Raw genomic sequence first — 17,125 nt, forward strand, 5'->3', positions numbered from 1 at the left:
CATGTAATTTAAAATTATCTAGTAGCTACTTTAAAAAGTAAGAGATAGCTAAAATTAATTTTAATATATTTTATTTAGAAAATATGTATTAACACTTCAACATTTAATCAATACTTTTAAAAAGTACTGAGGCTTCTTTTTCTCTCTCTCTCTTTTTTTAAGTAAATTCCACACCTAGTGTGGAACCCAATGCAAGGCTTGAACTCAACCAAGAGATCAAGACCTGAGCTGAAATCAAAATCAAGAGTCAGATGCTTAACTGACTTAGCCATTCAGGCACCCATCTTTCTTTCTTCTTCCCGTCCTCCTTTCCTTCCTCCCTTCTTCCTTTCCTTCCTCCCTCCCTCCAGTTCCTTTGTTTCCCTCCCTTTCTCTTTCTTTTCCTCCCTCCAGTTCCCTCCCTCCCTTCCTTCCTTCCTTCCTTCCTCTTCCTTCCTCTTCCTTTTTGTACTGATTTTTGAAGTCCAGTGTGTATTTTACACTTGAAGTATATACCATTTCCAGTCAGCCACATTTCAGGTGCATTACAATGACCACATGTGGCTACCAAATTGGATAGTCTTAAGATAAATCATACTTGAAGCAACACTTCAAATGCAGCTCTAAGCAGTCTTCCCAAAGACCTCAATCCTCCCTTGACTTGCACACAGCAAAGCAAATCAGATGGTGAGTGACAAAAACTTGGCAGTTGGTCTGCTTAATAGAGCAGCTTAGGCTGATAGCAAAGGTTTGATTAGGTAAATAAGGAACTGTTACCTAGGGGTTTCATAAATGTGGTCACATTTCAGCAGTTGACTGCCAGGGGAGGAACACCAAAGGGATTGTCAACATGTTCAAAAATGTGTAGGACAGAACAGTGAAGACTTTGAAGGACAAACGTTAGTCAACTGTGTCAGGCAATCAGCTTCCATAAGAGAAGAGATTTTTGTCTCTTGGATTTGGCAGTTAGAACAGTGCCTTGATATAATCTAATCACAGTTGGTGAAGCTAAATTCCCATCCCATACTGAGATTTCAAGGCTGGGCTCCAATCCCAGGCAGGGACCAGGATACCGGGAAAATGAATTCACCAGAAAGAGGAAGAGGACTAAGGTGCAGCTATCAGGCCCCCACAACTGACCTGATAGCACTGCCAACTGCAGAATACCACTATTGGAATCCCATTTTTAGCACTGGGGTGGTATAATGTTTTTCTGAAGCTGTTTTATTAAAAGATTATCTTTTTTATTTTGATCTTGTTTTTTTTACTTCAGTCTGTCTTGAACCAGAGTTAGGCTAAACCATCATCAGGAAATTGGAATGAAGGTGAAACTAGGGCATTAAAACAAGAAAATAGGAAAGGACTAACAGCATTCATCCAGCTGTTGATAAGGAATAGCTTTCTTTAAGGAGATAATACCTCTTTTTAAAAAAGATTTTATTTATTTATTCATGAAAGACACAGAGAAAGGCAGAGACGTAGGTAGAGGGAGAAGCAGGCTCCAGGCAGGGAGCCCGACGTGGGACTCGATCCTGAGACCGCGGATCATGCCCTGAGCCAGGGGCAGACACTCAACTCCTGAGCCACCCAGGCACCCCAGTACCTCCTTTTAGGAATAAGTTTCCTAGGGGTGCCTGGGCTAGCTCAAGTTGGCAGAGCATGTAACTCTTAATCTGGATTTGAGCCCCATATTGGGTGTACAGTTTCTTTAAAATAAATTTTAAAAAGAAAGAATAAGTTCCCCTAATTATGTGCATTTGCTTTTTAATGAAGTTGTATTACTGATTTCTCCTCATTAAAGGACTTTCTGGTTTTTATTTGAAAACCAAATCCATACAGGTTTTGTAGGGCAGAATTTAAAGTTAACTGAAGAGAAGAGGATAAGTTTGTGATTGTCATTTGATAGTTTTCATAGCATCAACAGTAGTCGGATGTTACCAATTAAAATTTAATATTTAGGGATCCCTGGGTGGCACAGCGGTTTGGCGCCTGCCTTTGGCCCAGGGCGCGATCCTGGAGACCCGGGGTCGAATCCCACGTCGGGCTCCCGGTGCATAGAGCCTGCTTCTCCCTCTGCCTGTGTCTCTGCCTCTCTCTCTATCTCTCTGTGACTATCATAAATAAATAAAAATAAAAAATAAAAAATAAAATAAAATTTAATATTTAGAAGTTATTCTTTGCATTTTTACCTTTATTGTAAGACCTAATATGATGGAATTCTTTCTAGGTGAATGCACCTTTGTTGATTTTAAAATAACCTTTGATTATAACTAAAGAATCATATTGTTTCTTCTCCATGGACACTGAAATGACTATTCTGTTTGGATAAGATGAACTAAAATTATGTTAGCACCTAAAAAGAGCTTATCCACTATCTGGTCATTAAGTGTTTATAGTATATAAGAATCTCCTTTGCAGATCATTGCAAAGGTGATTGGAATCTACCTAAATATCTCTTAGTCATGAACTGGTTAAATAAATGGTATATCTGTACAATGGAATAGTATGGAGGCTATATAGCTATTTTTTTTAAAGGAGGGCTTTATATGAATTGAATTTATATGTGGTAATATCAAATTCATAAGTAAATAAAGTAAGGTGCAAAACAATAGATACAGTATACTGTATCTATCTATACTATATATAGAGGGAATACATACACATACATACATGCTTATATAAACATAGAACACTTCTAGCCGGCTGTATTTAGAACTAAAGAAGGCTCTATAGAGCTCTGAGAGACTGGAAATAGAGGATGGAAGGGAGACTGTTAACTATATAACATTTTTTGTCTTTATAAATTTTGTACTTGTACTATATATTCAAAAGGTACATATAAAATTTCATGAAAAGGTGAGAGAGAGGAAGAAAGGCAAGAAGGAAGGGAGAGAAGGAGAAAGGCAAAAAAGAAATTAATCTGCCTTGTTAACAGCTTTCAAGATATAAAAAACTGAAAAACCTAGGTTCACATAGTCCAGACCTGCTTATTGATAGGAAGTTCTTTTATTTCACAAATTTTACTTGCTCATCCGAATAAATGTAAATGGTGCTGTCCCATTGCATATATTCTGGGGAAAAATGCAAAATTAAGAAAAATCACAAAATGAAAAAGTGACTTTTTTTTCTTTTCTGTAAATGTAAGCATTTAGAAAATAAATTAAAAATGTTTGTACATTCCGTGCCTCTATTTTTAGACTCAGTACATTTCTCTTTGTATACCTTGATTGGAGTTCTCTTTTTCAGCCTCTTTACTCTGGATCCATTTGGATACGTGGGTTTTTCTTTTTTCCCTAGTCTCTTTCTAAGTGAACTGAGCAAGAAAAATAATAATAGAGTGGATATTTAGGTTATTTTAACTGATAACCCAATAGTTACAGATATATTGTAGTCCTCTAATAACAGACCATAATTAGAATTTCCCAGCATATCCCAAAGCCTGCCAAGGAGTATGAATAAAATAGACTGATGGAAACTGATCAAATGCATTTTATCTTGTTTCTTATGAAAACATTTACAAAAAAAATGCCTATTTTTTAAAAGAAGTGGGTACTAAATTCAGTATGGTTGACATCAAAAACCCCTTTATTTAATCAAATTAGGCTCAGCAGTCTTTTTCCTTGTCTAATTTAAACATTGCTATAGCAGACAGAGTTTGCTGAGTTCCTCTTGGCTCATGGCACAGATTTTGCCTATTTCTAAATTAAATAAAGTTTGCCAGGAGGCTCATGCAGCAAGCACATGAAGTAAATTTGGAGATCAGAAGTAATGCCTCCTCCCTTCACTATTGCAGAGTGTCAGTGCCTCAGGAAAATCGTGTGTGACATAGGGGACAATGAGAAATTACTTTTGGAGAAGGTAGCTTCTATGAACAGGATAGTAATGACATGCTTATAGTCATATTTTATTGACTGGCAAAGGCTCACTCAGAAGTAAATCTGATAAGAAAATTATCATATATACAAAGGGAACATTTATCAAAATTTAAAAATCTATCAGCAAATTAGGGAAAGACTTTTTTCCTCTTGGGTTTAGAGTTGCTAGATAAATGTGCAAAATCTTAATGAGAGCCCAGATACAAGAAGGGAAAAAAATGTTTCTGTAAAGAAAATAGATAACAAATTTCCTGTTTAAAAAAAAAAAAAAAGTGGGTTTTTTTAGCCAATCCAGAACTCCCAAATTTTACTTCAGAGAGATTTAAAGCCTGCATTCTAGTATCTTTGTATTTTTCTGTCAGAGTCTATAATTTTGGACCCATTCTTGGGTTATTCATTGCTCTCCTTCCGCTTTGACTAAAGCAAGATTAACTAAGGTTTCTAGAACAAATCTGTGTTTATTGGAGTGTTTCCAGAATGCTGCTTGTGCTATTTTTAAATACTGCTACATTGAAAAAGAAAAAGGAGCAAGAGAAAAACTTCAGAAGTAATACGATAATATTATGTTTCAAATTCAGTATGTTTATAAGTTTGAAATTACTGAGTTTCTACCCGTCTGTGCATAAGTTGCCTTGATTTCTTTTTAAAGTAATTTATTTCACCTAAATTCCTTTATATAGAGAAATTGGATATTATAGAACATTATAAAGAAGTTACGTGACCAATAAACACCAGTACCAAGAAAGAACCATTATTATCAGTTAGTTGATTTTCTTGAATCTCATGATTAAGATTCTTTGTATTTATTTTATTTATACTCAACTAAGAAAACATGCTATAGTTATAATGTGGCCTTCTAATTACAATTTACTGACCTATTTTCTATCTTTTACCCACTGAAGCCCTGAAATTCTATTGTTTTACTAGAAGTTAGGCCTTGGATGAGAGGACCTATTGCCTTACCCAGTCTGTTTTACCTTTCTCTTGGTAAAAAGAGATAGCTGCTTGGCTCTGCCTTGAACCTTTTATCATGTCTGTTGGAACAGAATTTATATAATGTAACTTAGGTAGATTCCAGAGCCCATGTTATGTTGTAATTCCTGCTTGCGTTCAGAAAAGTACCAAAACAAAGACTTTGAAACTCTCCAACCCCATATTTTCTCCTTATGCCTAAACTTTATTAACTTTGATGCAAATGTAGGGTAATGTAAATTCAACATGTAAATGAATGAGTATGGCTGTGTTCCAGTAAAACTTTCTTTGAACTATGGTAGCAGGCTACAGTCTGTCATACATTTAAGCCATGAATCTCTAAAGCATTGTGTGGTGACACACTTGTCCTTTTGAGGAACAAGTTAAATACTTACTTTGCATCACACACCACAGGAAATCATTTTTGTATCTAATAAATATATCTATTAAAGGTTTAAACAATAAGAAAACTATAAAAATACTCTGAGTGATACAAAACAAACCACAAAAGAAGAGGTTGACAAACGTGACTATGTAAGATTTAAGATCAGAAAGCACACCACAGAGCAGCCCAGGTGGCTCAGCGGTTTAGCACCTGCCTTCAGCCCAGGGTGTGATCCTGGAGACCCGGAATCGAGTCCCATGTCTGCTTCTCCCTCTGCCTGTGTCTCTGCCTCTCTCTTTCTCTCTGTGTCTCATAAATAAATAAACAAAATCTTAAAAAAAAAAAAAAAGAAAAGAAAAGAAAAAAGAAAGCACACCATGAAGACAAATGACAAACTGGGAAAAAAGTTGCAATCTCTAGAACTAGCAATTGGTATTGTTTCAACACACCATTAAATGAATAACTCAAAAGAAAAAGACAAAAGATATAAATTCATAAAAAAACATATATAAAGTTCAGTAAATAAGATGCTCTTTCTTACTAATTGTGAAATCTCTATATTAAAGGAAATTTTTTCCTGCCAAATTTATAAATGTGAATAATTAGTAATAATCATAATAGTATATTGGGGAATATGGGAAATAAACAATTAGAGATGGTTATAATGTCTTATATTTGATTTATATTATTGTACAACAGATTGCCCTACAACTTAGCAGCTAAAAACAACAAACATTTGTTATCTCACAATTTCTGTGGGTCAGGAATCCAGTAGTGGCTTAGCTAAGATGGTTCTGCTCAGAGTTCTAATGAGGTTCTAGTTGAGCTGTCAGCAGCTGGGACAGTCTGCCTCTAAGACCACTACCATGAGTGTTTTGGCAGGCCTCAGTTTCCTTTCTGCCTGTTGCCCAGGGATTTCAATTCCTCTCTACCTAGGCTCCCTGAGTGTCCTTAAAACTTGGCAGCTATTTTTCCCCTGAGCAAGTGATCTAAGAGGCAGAGCTACTAAGATAAGATACTATGGTATATTCTATAATCTAATGTCAGATATAATATATATTCACTTCTACCATATGTTTTTTTATCACACAGACTAACCTGGTGTAGTATGGGAAGGGACTACACAACAGGGTGAATACCAGTAGGCAGAGTTCCTTGAAACCACCTTGAGGGCTGACTACCACATGACTCTATTGGTACTAGGGCCTTTCTGTCAGCTGAGTTATACAGTTCTCTACATGGTGTCTGCTGTGACTGGAATACACAGAGTGGCTTTTTTTTTTCTCATCTGTGGCACCTGGGGGTAGCTGGGCATCTTTCACCCCATGCGGCTAGCTTGGGCTTCCTTACAATATCACAGTCTCAAGTTAGTCATACTTCTTATATGGTAACTGGTTTCCCCCCAGACCTGTATTCCAGGAGATGTAGTCAGAAGCTGCAAGCGTTTTATGACCTAGCCTTGAACTCTTTCCATTTTCTGTTGTCAAAACATGTCACAGGACCAGCTTAGAATTCAAGGGTATGATTAGCAGGAGGTGTGACTTATTGTGAAGGGCCATCTTTGGAACCTATCCCAGAAAGTTATGCTTTGGAGAGATGATGCTGGCTTATTCTAAAGCCTGTTGACGTAATATAAATTGATCTGAATCTGTATATACTTTGAAGATAAAATTAACAAGGTTTGCTATATACTGGATATATGATACATAGGAGAAGTAGAGAGGTCAAAGATGTATCTGCAAATTTTTAGCCAAGCAATTTGAAAAATAGGGATGCCATTTACTCAGATGGTAAGGGCTGTAAGACAACAGGTTTGGAGAGGAAAATCAGGATTGGTTAAAATACTGGGCCTCTGTATAACAATGCATATAAATACGTAGCTTACATTAAGGGTGGGGGGGTCTACAAAGAGAGATCTGAATGTAGTAAAATAGAAAAACCACCCAACATATTAATTACAATGTGTAATAATAAATAGTGTATGATTCCTCTTATGAAGAAATCAATGTATATTTATTATGTGCATTATTCCACATACTTCTAACAATTTCCAACCTATCTTTCTAGGGCTATATTAAGAGTTTGTATTTTATTCCAAAGGCAGTAGGAACTTTTTGAAGGCTTTTTGATCAGTGGAATGCTATGATCATAATTATACTTTGGGAAGATGAATTTAACAGTATAAAGAATGAAGGGGAACAGTGGGAGATCCCAGGACTGAACTCTATGAACACATATCAAGTTATATTTAAATTCATTGAAATAAGTCTACAGAGGTCAGAAACAATGTTGGGGTTTTTTTGTTTGTCTTTAGGGTTTTGTTTTGTTTTTCTAGCTTCTAACCTAGAGCAAACCAAAAGAAAGATGGTGGGAGATGGTGAACTTATGAATACATGCATCATTAGCAGTTCCTTGTTTAAGAAAAGACTAGTCTAGGGCAGCCTGGGTGGCTCAGCGATTTAGTGCCACCTTCAGCCCAGGGCCTGATCCTGGAGACCTGGGATTGAGTCCCATATCAGGCTCCCTGCATAGAGACTGCTTCTCCCTCTGGTAGTGTCTCTGCCTCTCTCTTTCTCTCTCTGTGTCTCTCATGAATAAATAAAATCTTTAAAAAAAAAAAGAAAAGAAAAGAAAAGACCAGTCTAAATTAATAAAATGTCCTAATTACATTTTTCCCCATTAGTTTTATTACATTGAAGAGGTAACAGAAACCAGTATAGCTCTAACAGGTAGTAGACCTATGGAGATCTAATTTTAGTTAACTAGTAGACAAATCATATTGAATACTACCTTACTGTCTTTGATGTTATATTTAACGTTTTTTAAGAGTTTACCACAATTAGGGCTATTTTAAATTCATCTTCTATCTGCATACATTCTTTAAGGGCTCTATTTTCTCAGTAACAAGAGTCCTTTGAGTGGTAACAAAAAGTTCTGATCATATAGTGTATATTGTTCAAAAGATTAAAACTATCAGGAATTTCAAGAAAGATTTTTCAGAAGATACTCTAATTAATTAGTCACTGGTCCAAAGACCATACTTCCCTTTTCCCCTAAAGAGATAGATTTTGGGCTCTATTTCAAAAAATTATATAAACAAAAATAAAAGACAAGTGACCCAAAAAATGACATTTTAAAATAATTATAAACTTTTTAAGGAAGAGTTTCTGTCCCTTGAATTTTTGTTTGGGTCACATTTTTTCCCCCATAGTGCAATCTGCTTCAGTGCCCATAGCCTGTAGCACAGAGGCTAGGCAGTGGTTTCAAGGGAACAGTTTGCATTGGCGTGGGACAGGCACTGTGAGACACCCAGGGGATTTTTTTTTAATGTAAATATCAAATGTATTTGGCTTGCAAGTTCCAATGGAAGGACAAAAATTTATTGTTAATCTCATGATTATATTTGTCATTGATTTTAATAACTTGCAAGATATTTGCTAAAAATGTCTTGTTTATTTCAGGGGCTACACTAAGTATGAGACCAGCCCCCATTCCGATAGAGGACCCAGAATGGAGACAAACACCTCCCCCGGTCTCTGCCACATCTGGCACCTTCCGACTACGACGAGGGAGTCGATTTACCTGGAGAAAGGAGTGCCTGGCTGTCATGGAAAGGTACATGTGTCCTTTCCCATTAGCAATCTCCCAACCTTAGCAAAGAGAGAAATTTTAGATAGATTGGGATAGTCTTCATTTCAGACAAGTAATTTGGAATCTAGGTTCTATCTCTAAGTATATTTTGGAGTATTTTAAATGCTGTATTACTGAAATAAGATGATCTTGTCATTGAGAATTCATAAAACTGGAGTTAACATCTATAAATATAACTTAATAGTGTTCTCAGTAATTTCAGCAACTTTGGAAGATTTTATTTAATTTAGATCTTTATATTGTATTTTGGAAACACTCTTCAAAGTTTTGTTTTCATCAGAAATATTGAATATTTGTATAGGAGACCACTGAAATTTCACTTCTTTCAATCAGGAGCTTAGTCCCAAAGGTTACAATACATGTCTCTATTTTGATTTGGTAATTTATCTTCTAACTGTAGCACCAGTACCTGATCCATAGTAAATCCTCAGTATGTTTTAGACTAGAATTTGACCTTAGCTTCAGTTATCCTATCTGGAATGATATAAGTTAATTAGATATGATTTTAAATGTTCAGTATATTTAAGGTGGATCCTATAGTAAAATTATCCTTTTAGTCTCCTACCTACAAGGAATGTTTATAGAATTTTTTTTAGATGGAGAGTTTTATATTCAATAAGATTTTCCACTAGAAAAGTATTTACTTCCTAAGATTAAATATAGAAAAAAAGATATCAGGCAAAGATAAAAACAATTGAATTTTCATATTGAGATTTCTTAATAATTTAAATAATGGAAAAAATGGAATTGAATTTTTAAAACTGAGTTTAACTGGATAAAGCATTTAACTCAGTCAAAGACCTGAAACCTTGGTTTGGCTTTGCCATTTAACCAGCTGTGCAACTTTGTCTAGGTCACAAACTCTGAGCAGTAACTTTTTCATCTATAAAATGAAGTTTTTCAATAGCCAGTAGAGAACCATGTATGTCTCTAGGACTTTTGCCATCTCTCTTCCTGCCTCTTTCCTAATCTCCCAGCTCATAAACATCACTACCTGAAATAAAGGGAGATTGAAAATGTCAAAATTGAGGCCATGGTTTTGTTCTTGTGATTGGGCTGAAATTAAAAAGTTTGCTTAAAGTAGCCAAAATGAGACTGTAGATTATTCATTGATGTTATCATATGCTACTTTCATTGCTCTCTTCACTGTAAATTCCAGTAGAGGCCATTCATTGAGTAATGAATCCTTATATGCTTGAGCAGCTAAGTAGAAGAGGGAGACTTTTTTCATCCCAGAGTCCTGACATTTACAATCTGCTTTATTTTTCGCATCTAGAAATTTTGATTCTTTTAAAAACCTTCTTCAGAACTTCTGACATAATAGACATGAATTTAAATACTATCAAATGTAAATTATTTGCAGCATTATATATTTTCCTCTGGGTAACAGAATAAACTTTGGTATTAGTTTCTACTTGGTATAAGTTCTAATTTTGCTACTTATCCAGCCATTTAATTTTTTCATGAAGATAGCAATACACATTTTTAACATAATGACAGTGTGAAGAAAGATTAATGTTAAAATTGATAATATTAATAATGATTGTGATATTCCTAATGTATTTTCAAAATTAAACCTTGCAGTCTTTGCATTTCTTTTAATTTTTTCCCAAATCAACAAAAACTACCCACAAAATCACACTGATCAAATTTCAGCTAAAAAGATACTGAGGGGTGCCTGGGTGGCTCAGTTGGTTAAGTGTCCAACTCTTGATCTCGACTCCGGTCTTGATCTCAGGATTGTGAGTTCAAGCCCAGCCCCACATTGCACTACACGTTGGGCATGGAGCCTACTTTAAAAAAGAAGAAGAAAAAAAAAAGATATGAGCACTTAACCCTGTATAAGACTCCTATTTAATTTTAATTTTCACCTTTTGACCTTAATTTTAATTAATAAGTGTCTTTAATCCAGGAATTGGTTATTGGGTTTAATTTTATCTTACTTGGCACAACCAGCAAGAAAGTATGTGGTTCGTTCCAGTAGCTGCAAAAATGCAAAAAGCCTTTCAAAGTATTTAATAGCAATAGATCACGGTATGATTTCATTCTGTGAAAGTGGAACTTTTTATCTTCAGAACATGGAATGTAAAATTCCCTGGCCTCAGAGTAATGTGTGATGTCTTTCACTATACTGAATAGGCACATAAATATGCCTATTTACAGGCTGTAAAGCCAAGCAAAGTACTAAGCTGACTTACTGGTATAAGTCAAAAATTATACATTCTTCATGTCATACACCAAGACAAATTTCAAATGAATTAAAAAAAGTGAATCCATATCAATAATAGAAGAAAATACAAATACCCTGGAAATGGTGAAATTTTTCCTAAGTAGGACTTAGGAAAAAAACATTTGCTGGTATGATTAACCTTAATGTGTAAAACAACTTTTAAAAGAGAGAGACCACCAAATCTGTAGGAAACTAAAGATACCAGCAGAAAAACAAATGCAAATGCCTCTTAAACATATATAAAAGAATGTTCAGTTTAACTCACAGTAAGAGAAATTCACATTAAAATTACACTGAGACACTATTCTTCTCCTATCACATTGGCAAAACTCCAAAAGTTCCATAACATTTTTTTATTGATTGATTTCCATTGATTGGAAAAGGGCACTCTCATACATTGCTTGTGGGAATGCAAAATGTAGTAATTTCCATGGATAGGAATTTGAGAGTATTGGGGATAATTACCCATGGATTTGCCCTTTGACTCAGCATTCCCACTTTTAGAAAATTATCCCAAAGACAAGCTGACAAAAGTATAAATGTAGGAGCCCTGTTTCCAATAATATCAAAATATTGATTACAACCTATGTGTCTAGTAGTGAGCTGGGTGAATAAATTACAGTTTACCCATACGTTGGTTCCCAGGCTCAAATAGTACAGTACTATGCAGCAGCAAAGGAAATGAGTTGTCCTTTCTACAGAATGAAAATCATACGTGTCCTTCTGTACCATAACTTAAATATTTTGTAAGGCTTTTTTGCATTTTGGTAACCATCGAAATGAATACTTTTCTGTATACAGTGATCTCCACAATATAATGTTAAAAAAAAAAGCAGTGTCAAATGCAGGCTATCACTTATGTATTTATGTATTTGCTTTTAATTTGTTTTAAAATGAAGGAATATACCATAAAATAAAATGGATTACCAATAGGAGAAGAGGAGGAAGAAAAACAGATTGTGGAGGGGACAAGAACAGAACTGGACTTCTCTAAATATACCATGTTTTCACATTGTAACCATGTAAATATTTTATGTAATTATAAAACAAAATTAGATTGAAATGGAGGGGAAGATGACCCCTAAAAATAGCTAAAATGAAACAAATCTGTGAACTAAACATTCCTGAACTGTACCAAATAACTTTATAACACAGTATTTTGACTATGCTTCTTGGTGGGATACAGCTTAGGAATAAAAACTACAAAAAAAATCTTACCTTGTTTTTTACTAATGTTGGTAATATTACTATTCAGGTACTATTTTTATTTGTATAAATACAGATATAGGTGAGACAATCATAGTGTTACTAGGAATCAAGTTTTTCAGTGTAAACCATATAAAATCAAAATAAGTAAAACACTTATCTTGTGTATGTGTGTGCATATAGAAATTTATCTTGAATTTATACTTTTAATAACAGCCTTATTGAGATATGATTCACCTAATTAAAGTGTACAATTCAGTGCTTTTTAGTGTATTTACAGTTTTGCAACCATCACCACAATCAGTTTCAGAATATTCTCTTTACCCCCAAAAAAAACTCTTTTACCCAGTAGCAGTCACTCTTTTTTCCCATTCTCCCCCAACCCTACATAACCATTAATCTGCTTTCCCTGTATATATATTTGCTGAGTCTGGACATTTCTTATGAATGGAATCATACAAACGTGGCTGTTTGTAGACTCACTTTTTTCACTTAGTATAATGTTTTCAACGTCCATCCATGTTGAAGGTTATTTCAGTATTATTACATTTCTTTTTTTGCCAAGTAATATTCTATTCTGTAGATATGCCATATTTATTTATTTGTTCATCAGTTGTTGGACATTTGGGATTGTTTCCACTTTTTAACTATTATCAATAGTGCTGCCATCAATAAAATATGTGTACTAGTGGAATTGCTGGGTCATATGGTGAAATTTGTGTACTAGTGGAATTGCTGGGTCATATGGTGAAATGTATGGTTTTAACCTTCTGAGAAACTGCTAGACTGTTTCCAAAGCAGATGTACCATTTTACATTCCACTCAGCACTGTATGATGGTTCCAGTTCCTCACCAGCACTTGCTATCATTGTCTTACTAGTTATAATCCTCCTTGTGTATAAAGTAGATTCTCATTGTGGTTTTGATTTGCATTTCCCTAACCAGTGATGTTGAATATTTTTTTTATATGCTTATTGGCTGTTTGTATTTCATCTTTGGAGAAATGTCTTTTCAGATCATTTGCCCATTTTTTAAGTTGGGTTATTTGTCTTTATACTGAATTGTAAGTTTTCTTTATGTATTCTAGGTGCAAGTCCCTTATAAGACACATGGTTTCCAAATATTTTCTTCCACTCTGTGGGTGCTCTCTCACATTCTTGATGATGACCTTTGGCATATGCAAGCTTTTAATTTTCATGAAGTCCAATTTATTTTATTGTCTGTTATTAGTACCTTTACTTTTTACCTAAGAAAGCTGTGCCTAAATCAAAGGCATAAGATTTATTTCTGTGTTTTTTCCAGGCATTTTATACTTACAACTCTTATTTAGGTCTTTGATCCATTAAAGTTAATTTTTGTATGTGATGTGAGGGAGGGACCCAAAATCATTCTTTTGCTTGCCGCTATCCAGTTTTCCCAGCACTGTTGAAAGAACTATTCTTTTCCCATTGGTTAGTCTTGGTACCCGTGTCAAAAATCACTTGACTACAAATTTGAGGGAGACTCTTCAATTCTGTTCTGTTCCATTGATATTTTTACTACACTGTTATGATTACAGTTTTATTGTAAATTTTGAAATCTGGAAATACCAATTTTCCACAATCTTCTTTTTAAAGATTGTTTCAGCTATTCTAGATCCCTTGTATTTCCATATGAATTTTAGGATAAGCTTGTCAATTTCTGCTAAGAAGCCAGCTATCATTTTTATGGGTCCTAAAATCTTGAATATGAATTATAAATAATAATGTGAATTTGTAATAGTTTCCCTTGAAAAAAGGAGAGGTGTACTTTCCACCTTTACGTACTCAAAAAACCCATAGACAATGATCAACCTAGTAGAAATTAGCAGGCCTGGAGCCCAGATTGTGGTCATATGTACCATTAACACTCCTTGGAAAAATGCCTGATTCTAACCTTGGGACAAAAATATACATGGTAAGACTAGGGATCTTGTTAAAGCAAGAAGGCCATTACAGATAGGTATACAAAAGATACAGATGGTATCTTTTTGATACCAAAAGAACTCAGGAACTAACTTGAAGAGGCTCTCCCTGTCCAAAAATAGGGATAACTTAAGTATCAGCAATAATACCAGTGGTAATAGATTGAAGCCCAGCAAACTTACTAAAAATCCATATGTAATAATGATACTAAAAAAAAATTATTGGTCACAACTAGAGAATGTTAGAGAACCAACTAAATAATTAAAAGTGGTAAAATGAAAGAACTGAGCATTTAACTTGTTTTGCCTATGAACCTTATCTGTGATTAAACAAAAAGCCTTTTTTAATGAAGGATCCCAACTAATAAATGAAAAAGGAATACTATAATTAGAATATCATCACTTTGTCAACTACTAATGAAATAATAGATCTGACAATGATTATGAATAGCTGCTAACAAAAACAGATAACCAGGCATTATATACCTCTTGGAGGATATAAATACCACCTCCCACAGAGTATTTTTCTAACAAAATCAGAGCTGAATCAAATCAGGCCTCTAGGTCCAGCTCCAGGTTTGTAGGAAATATGGAACAAAGTTCTGTTAAACAATACTGTTGCGGGGGGAGAAGGGGCATGTGTGACTCAGTCGGTTGAGCAGGGTCCTGGGATCAAGCTCTGCCTTGGGCTTCGTGCTCCATGGGGAGCCTGCTTTTCCCTCTCCCTCTGCCTGCTGCTCCCTCTGCTTGTGCTGTCTCTCTCTCTGTCAAGTAAATAAATAAAATCTTAAAAAAAAATACTATGGGGAATTCAGGTCAACAAAATCCATGACCCTAAGAATATAATAACTGAATTTCTTCAAGTTTTTAAAAATGTATTAGCCAAATGATTCTTGATTCAGTTATGATAATGGTTGCTTATATGTAAGTGATGCTACATTTATAAAAATTAGAGTTCTTCTTGTCTTTTGAAAATATGTACTGAAATATATAATATGATGAAATGGTATGATACCTGGGATTTACTTCAAAGTAACACAAAATGAAAAGGCAGAAGCAAGGGTGTGTGGATAAAAACCAAGAGTGGTATCTGTGGGTTGGTGGTTTCTGTAACTCGGTAATGTTTACTTGAAGGTTCGTGGCACAGTTATCTCTACTTTTGTGTGTGTGTGTGTGTGTGTGTGTATGTATATATGTGTGTGTGTGGGTGTGTGTGTGTGTATATATATATATATATATATATATATATATATATAGTATGTGTGTGAAGAATCTAAATTTTGGGTCAAGTTGTGTGAAATTATGAGAAATGGAGACTTCATTATCACAAAAACTCAACTACACAATGTTATCTAATAATAACATTTTCTTAACAAGTAAATGAATGTCACTCTACAATACAGTCGTGAACATAAGTAATTCCTGCAGTCTTGGGGTTTACAGTCAGGTTGGAAAGACAGACATTAATCAGATAATCACACAAATCAAAGTAAAATTGCAACAATAATATATGTATGAAAGGAAAGGTTCATGGTGCTGTGAGATCTTATAATAGGGGATGTAGTGAGAGTTAGGTAAAAGGAAAGAGCAAATGTTGCATGTAAAGAAGAGAGCTGTAATCATCTAGAACTGCACTAATACAGTGGTGATGGGTGGCTATTTAAATTTAAATTATTTTAAATGAAATAAAAGGGATCCCTGGGTGGCGCAGCGGTTTGGCGCCTGCCTTTGGCCCAGGGCACGATCCTGGAGACCCGGGATCGAATCCCACATCAGGCTCCCGGTGCATGGAGCCTGCTTCTCCCTCTGCCTGTGTCTCTGCCTGTTGCTCTCTCTCTGTATGACTATCATAAATAAATAAAAATTTTAAAAAATAAAAAATAAATGAAATAAAATTTAAAATTCATTTCCTCAATCACATTAGCCACATTTTAAATGTCCAGTAGTCATGTATGGCTACTGATTATAGTTTTAGACTATTTCTATCATAGAAAATTTAAAACGGAAGGTATCTATCATTGCAGAAAATTTATTAGATGGCTCTGATAGAGAACAACTGTATCTCATCCCCAGTAGAAAAAATAATGGTATATTTGCCCCATAATTATTTGTTTTTGTCTCTTACTCAAAATCATAAGGCAAATACAAATATAAATGAAAAACTAGGGGTACCAGGATGCCTGGGTGGCTCAGCGGTTAAGCGCCTGCCTTTGGCCCAGCGCGTAATCCTGGCGTCCCGGTATTGAGTTCCACATGAGGCTCTCTGCATGGAGCCTACTTCTCCCTCTGCCTGTGTCTCTGCCTCTCTCTCTCTATGTCTCTCATGAATAAATAAATAAAATATTTAAAAAAAAAACAGGGGTACCTGGGTGGCTTAGTGGTTGAGCATCTGCCTTGGACTCAGATCGTGATCCCAGGGTCCTGGGATCCAGTCCCACATCAGGCTCCCTGCAGGGAGCCTGCTTCTCTCTCCATGTCTCTGCCTCTCTCTGTGTGTGTCTCTCATGAATAAATCTAAAAAAAATTAATTAAACATAAAACATTAAATCTGAAATATTTTAGAAAATTTTCTATATGCAATGACAGATAAATATTTCCCTCATTCCCATATCAAACTTATTTTGCTTTTGCATCCTTTCCCACATCTAGCCCTGCTTTTCAGAGTATAAGATTTGATGATTTATTATTAAATTGGGTTTTTTCTTTAATTAGCATTCATTCATTCATTCTTTCACCTGTTTATCAAATGTATTTTTACAAGCTGCATTTGGTGGATGTATGTCTTGAGTCTCTTAATTTGTAACAGTTCCTTACACAGATACACACACTTTTTCATGCTATTTATTTGTTGGAGACACTAAGGCATTTGTCATATGAAATATCCC

At 34.9% G+C, this 17,125-nt stretch overlaps 1 protein-coding gene across 16 annotated transcripts in view; it reads left to right on the forward strand.

Moving 5' to 3' along the window:
• Nucleotides 1-17,125, forward strand: part of HMBOX1 (homeobox containing 1) — a 191,451-nt gene that overhangs the window by 129,077 nt on the left and 45,249 nt on the right. For all 16 annotated transcript variants that reach the window (XM_041768221.1, XM_041768222.1, XM_041768216.1 and 13 more), the window contains one exon: nt 8,673-8,826. In XM_041768221.1, coding sequence (XP_041624155.1) covers nt 8,673-8,826 — 154 coding nt within the window. The remainder of the gene's footprint in view (nt 1-8,672; nt 8,827-17,125) is intronic.

Source organism: Vulpes lagopus, chromosome 8, assembly GCF_018345385.1.
Source record: "Vulpes lagopus strain Blue_001 chromosome 8, ASM1834538v1, whole genome shotgun sequence".
Classification (NCBI taxonomy): domain Eukaryota; kingdom Metazoa; phylum Chordata; class Mammalia; order Carnivora; family Canidae; genus Vulpes; species Vulpes lagopus.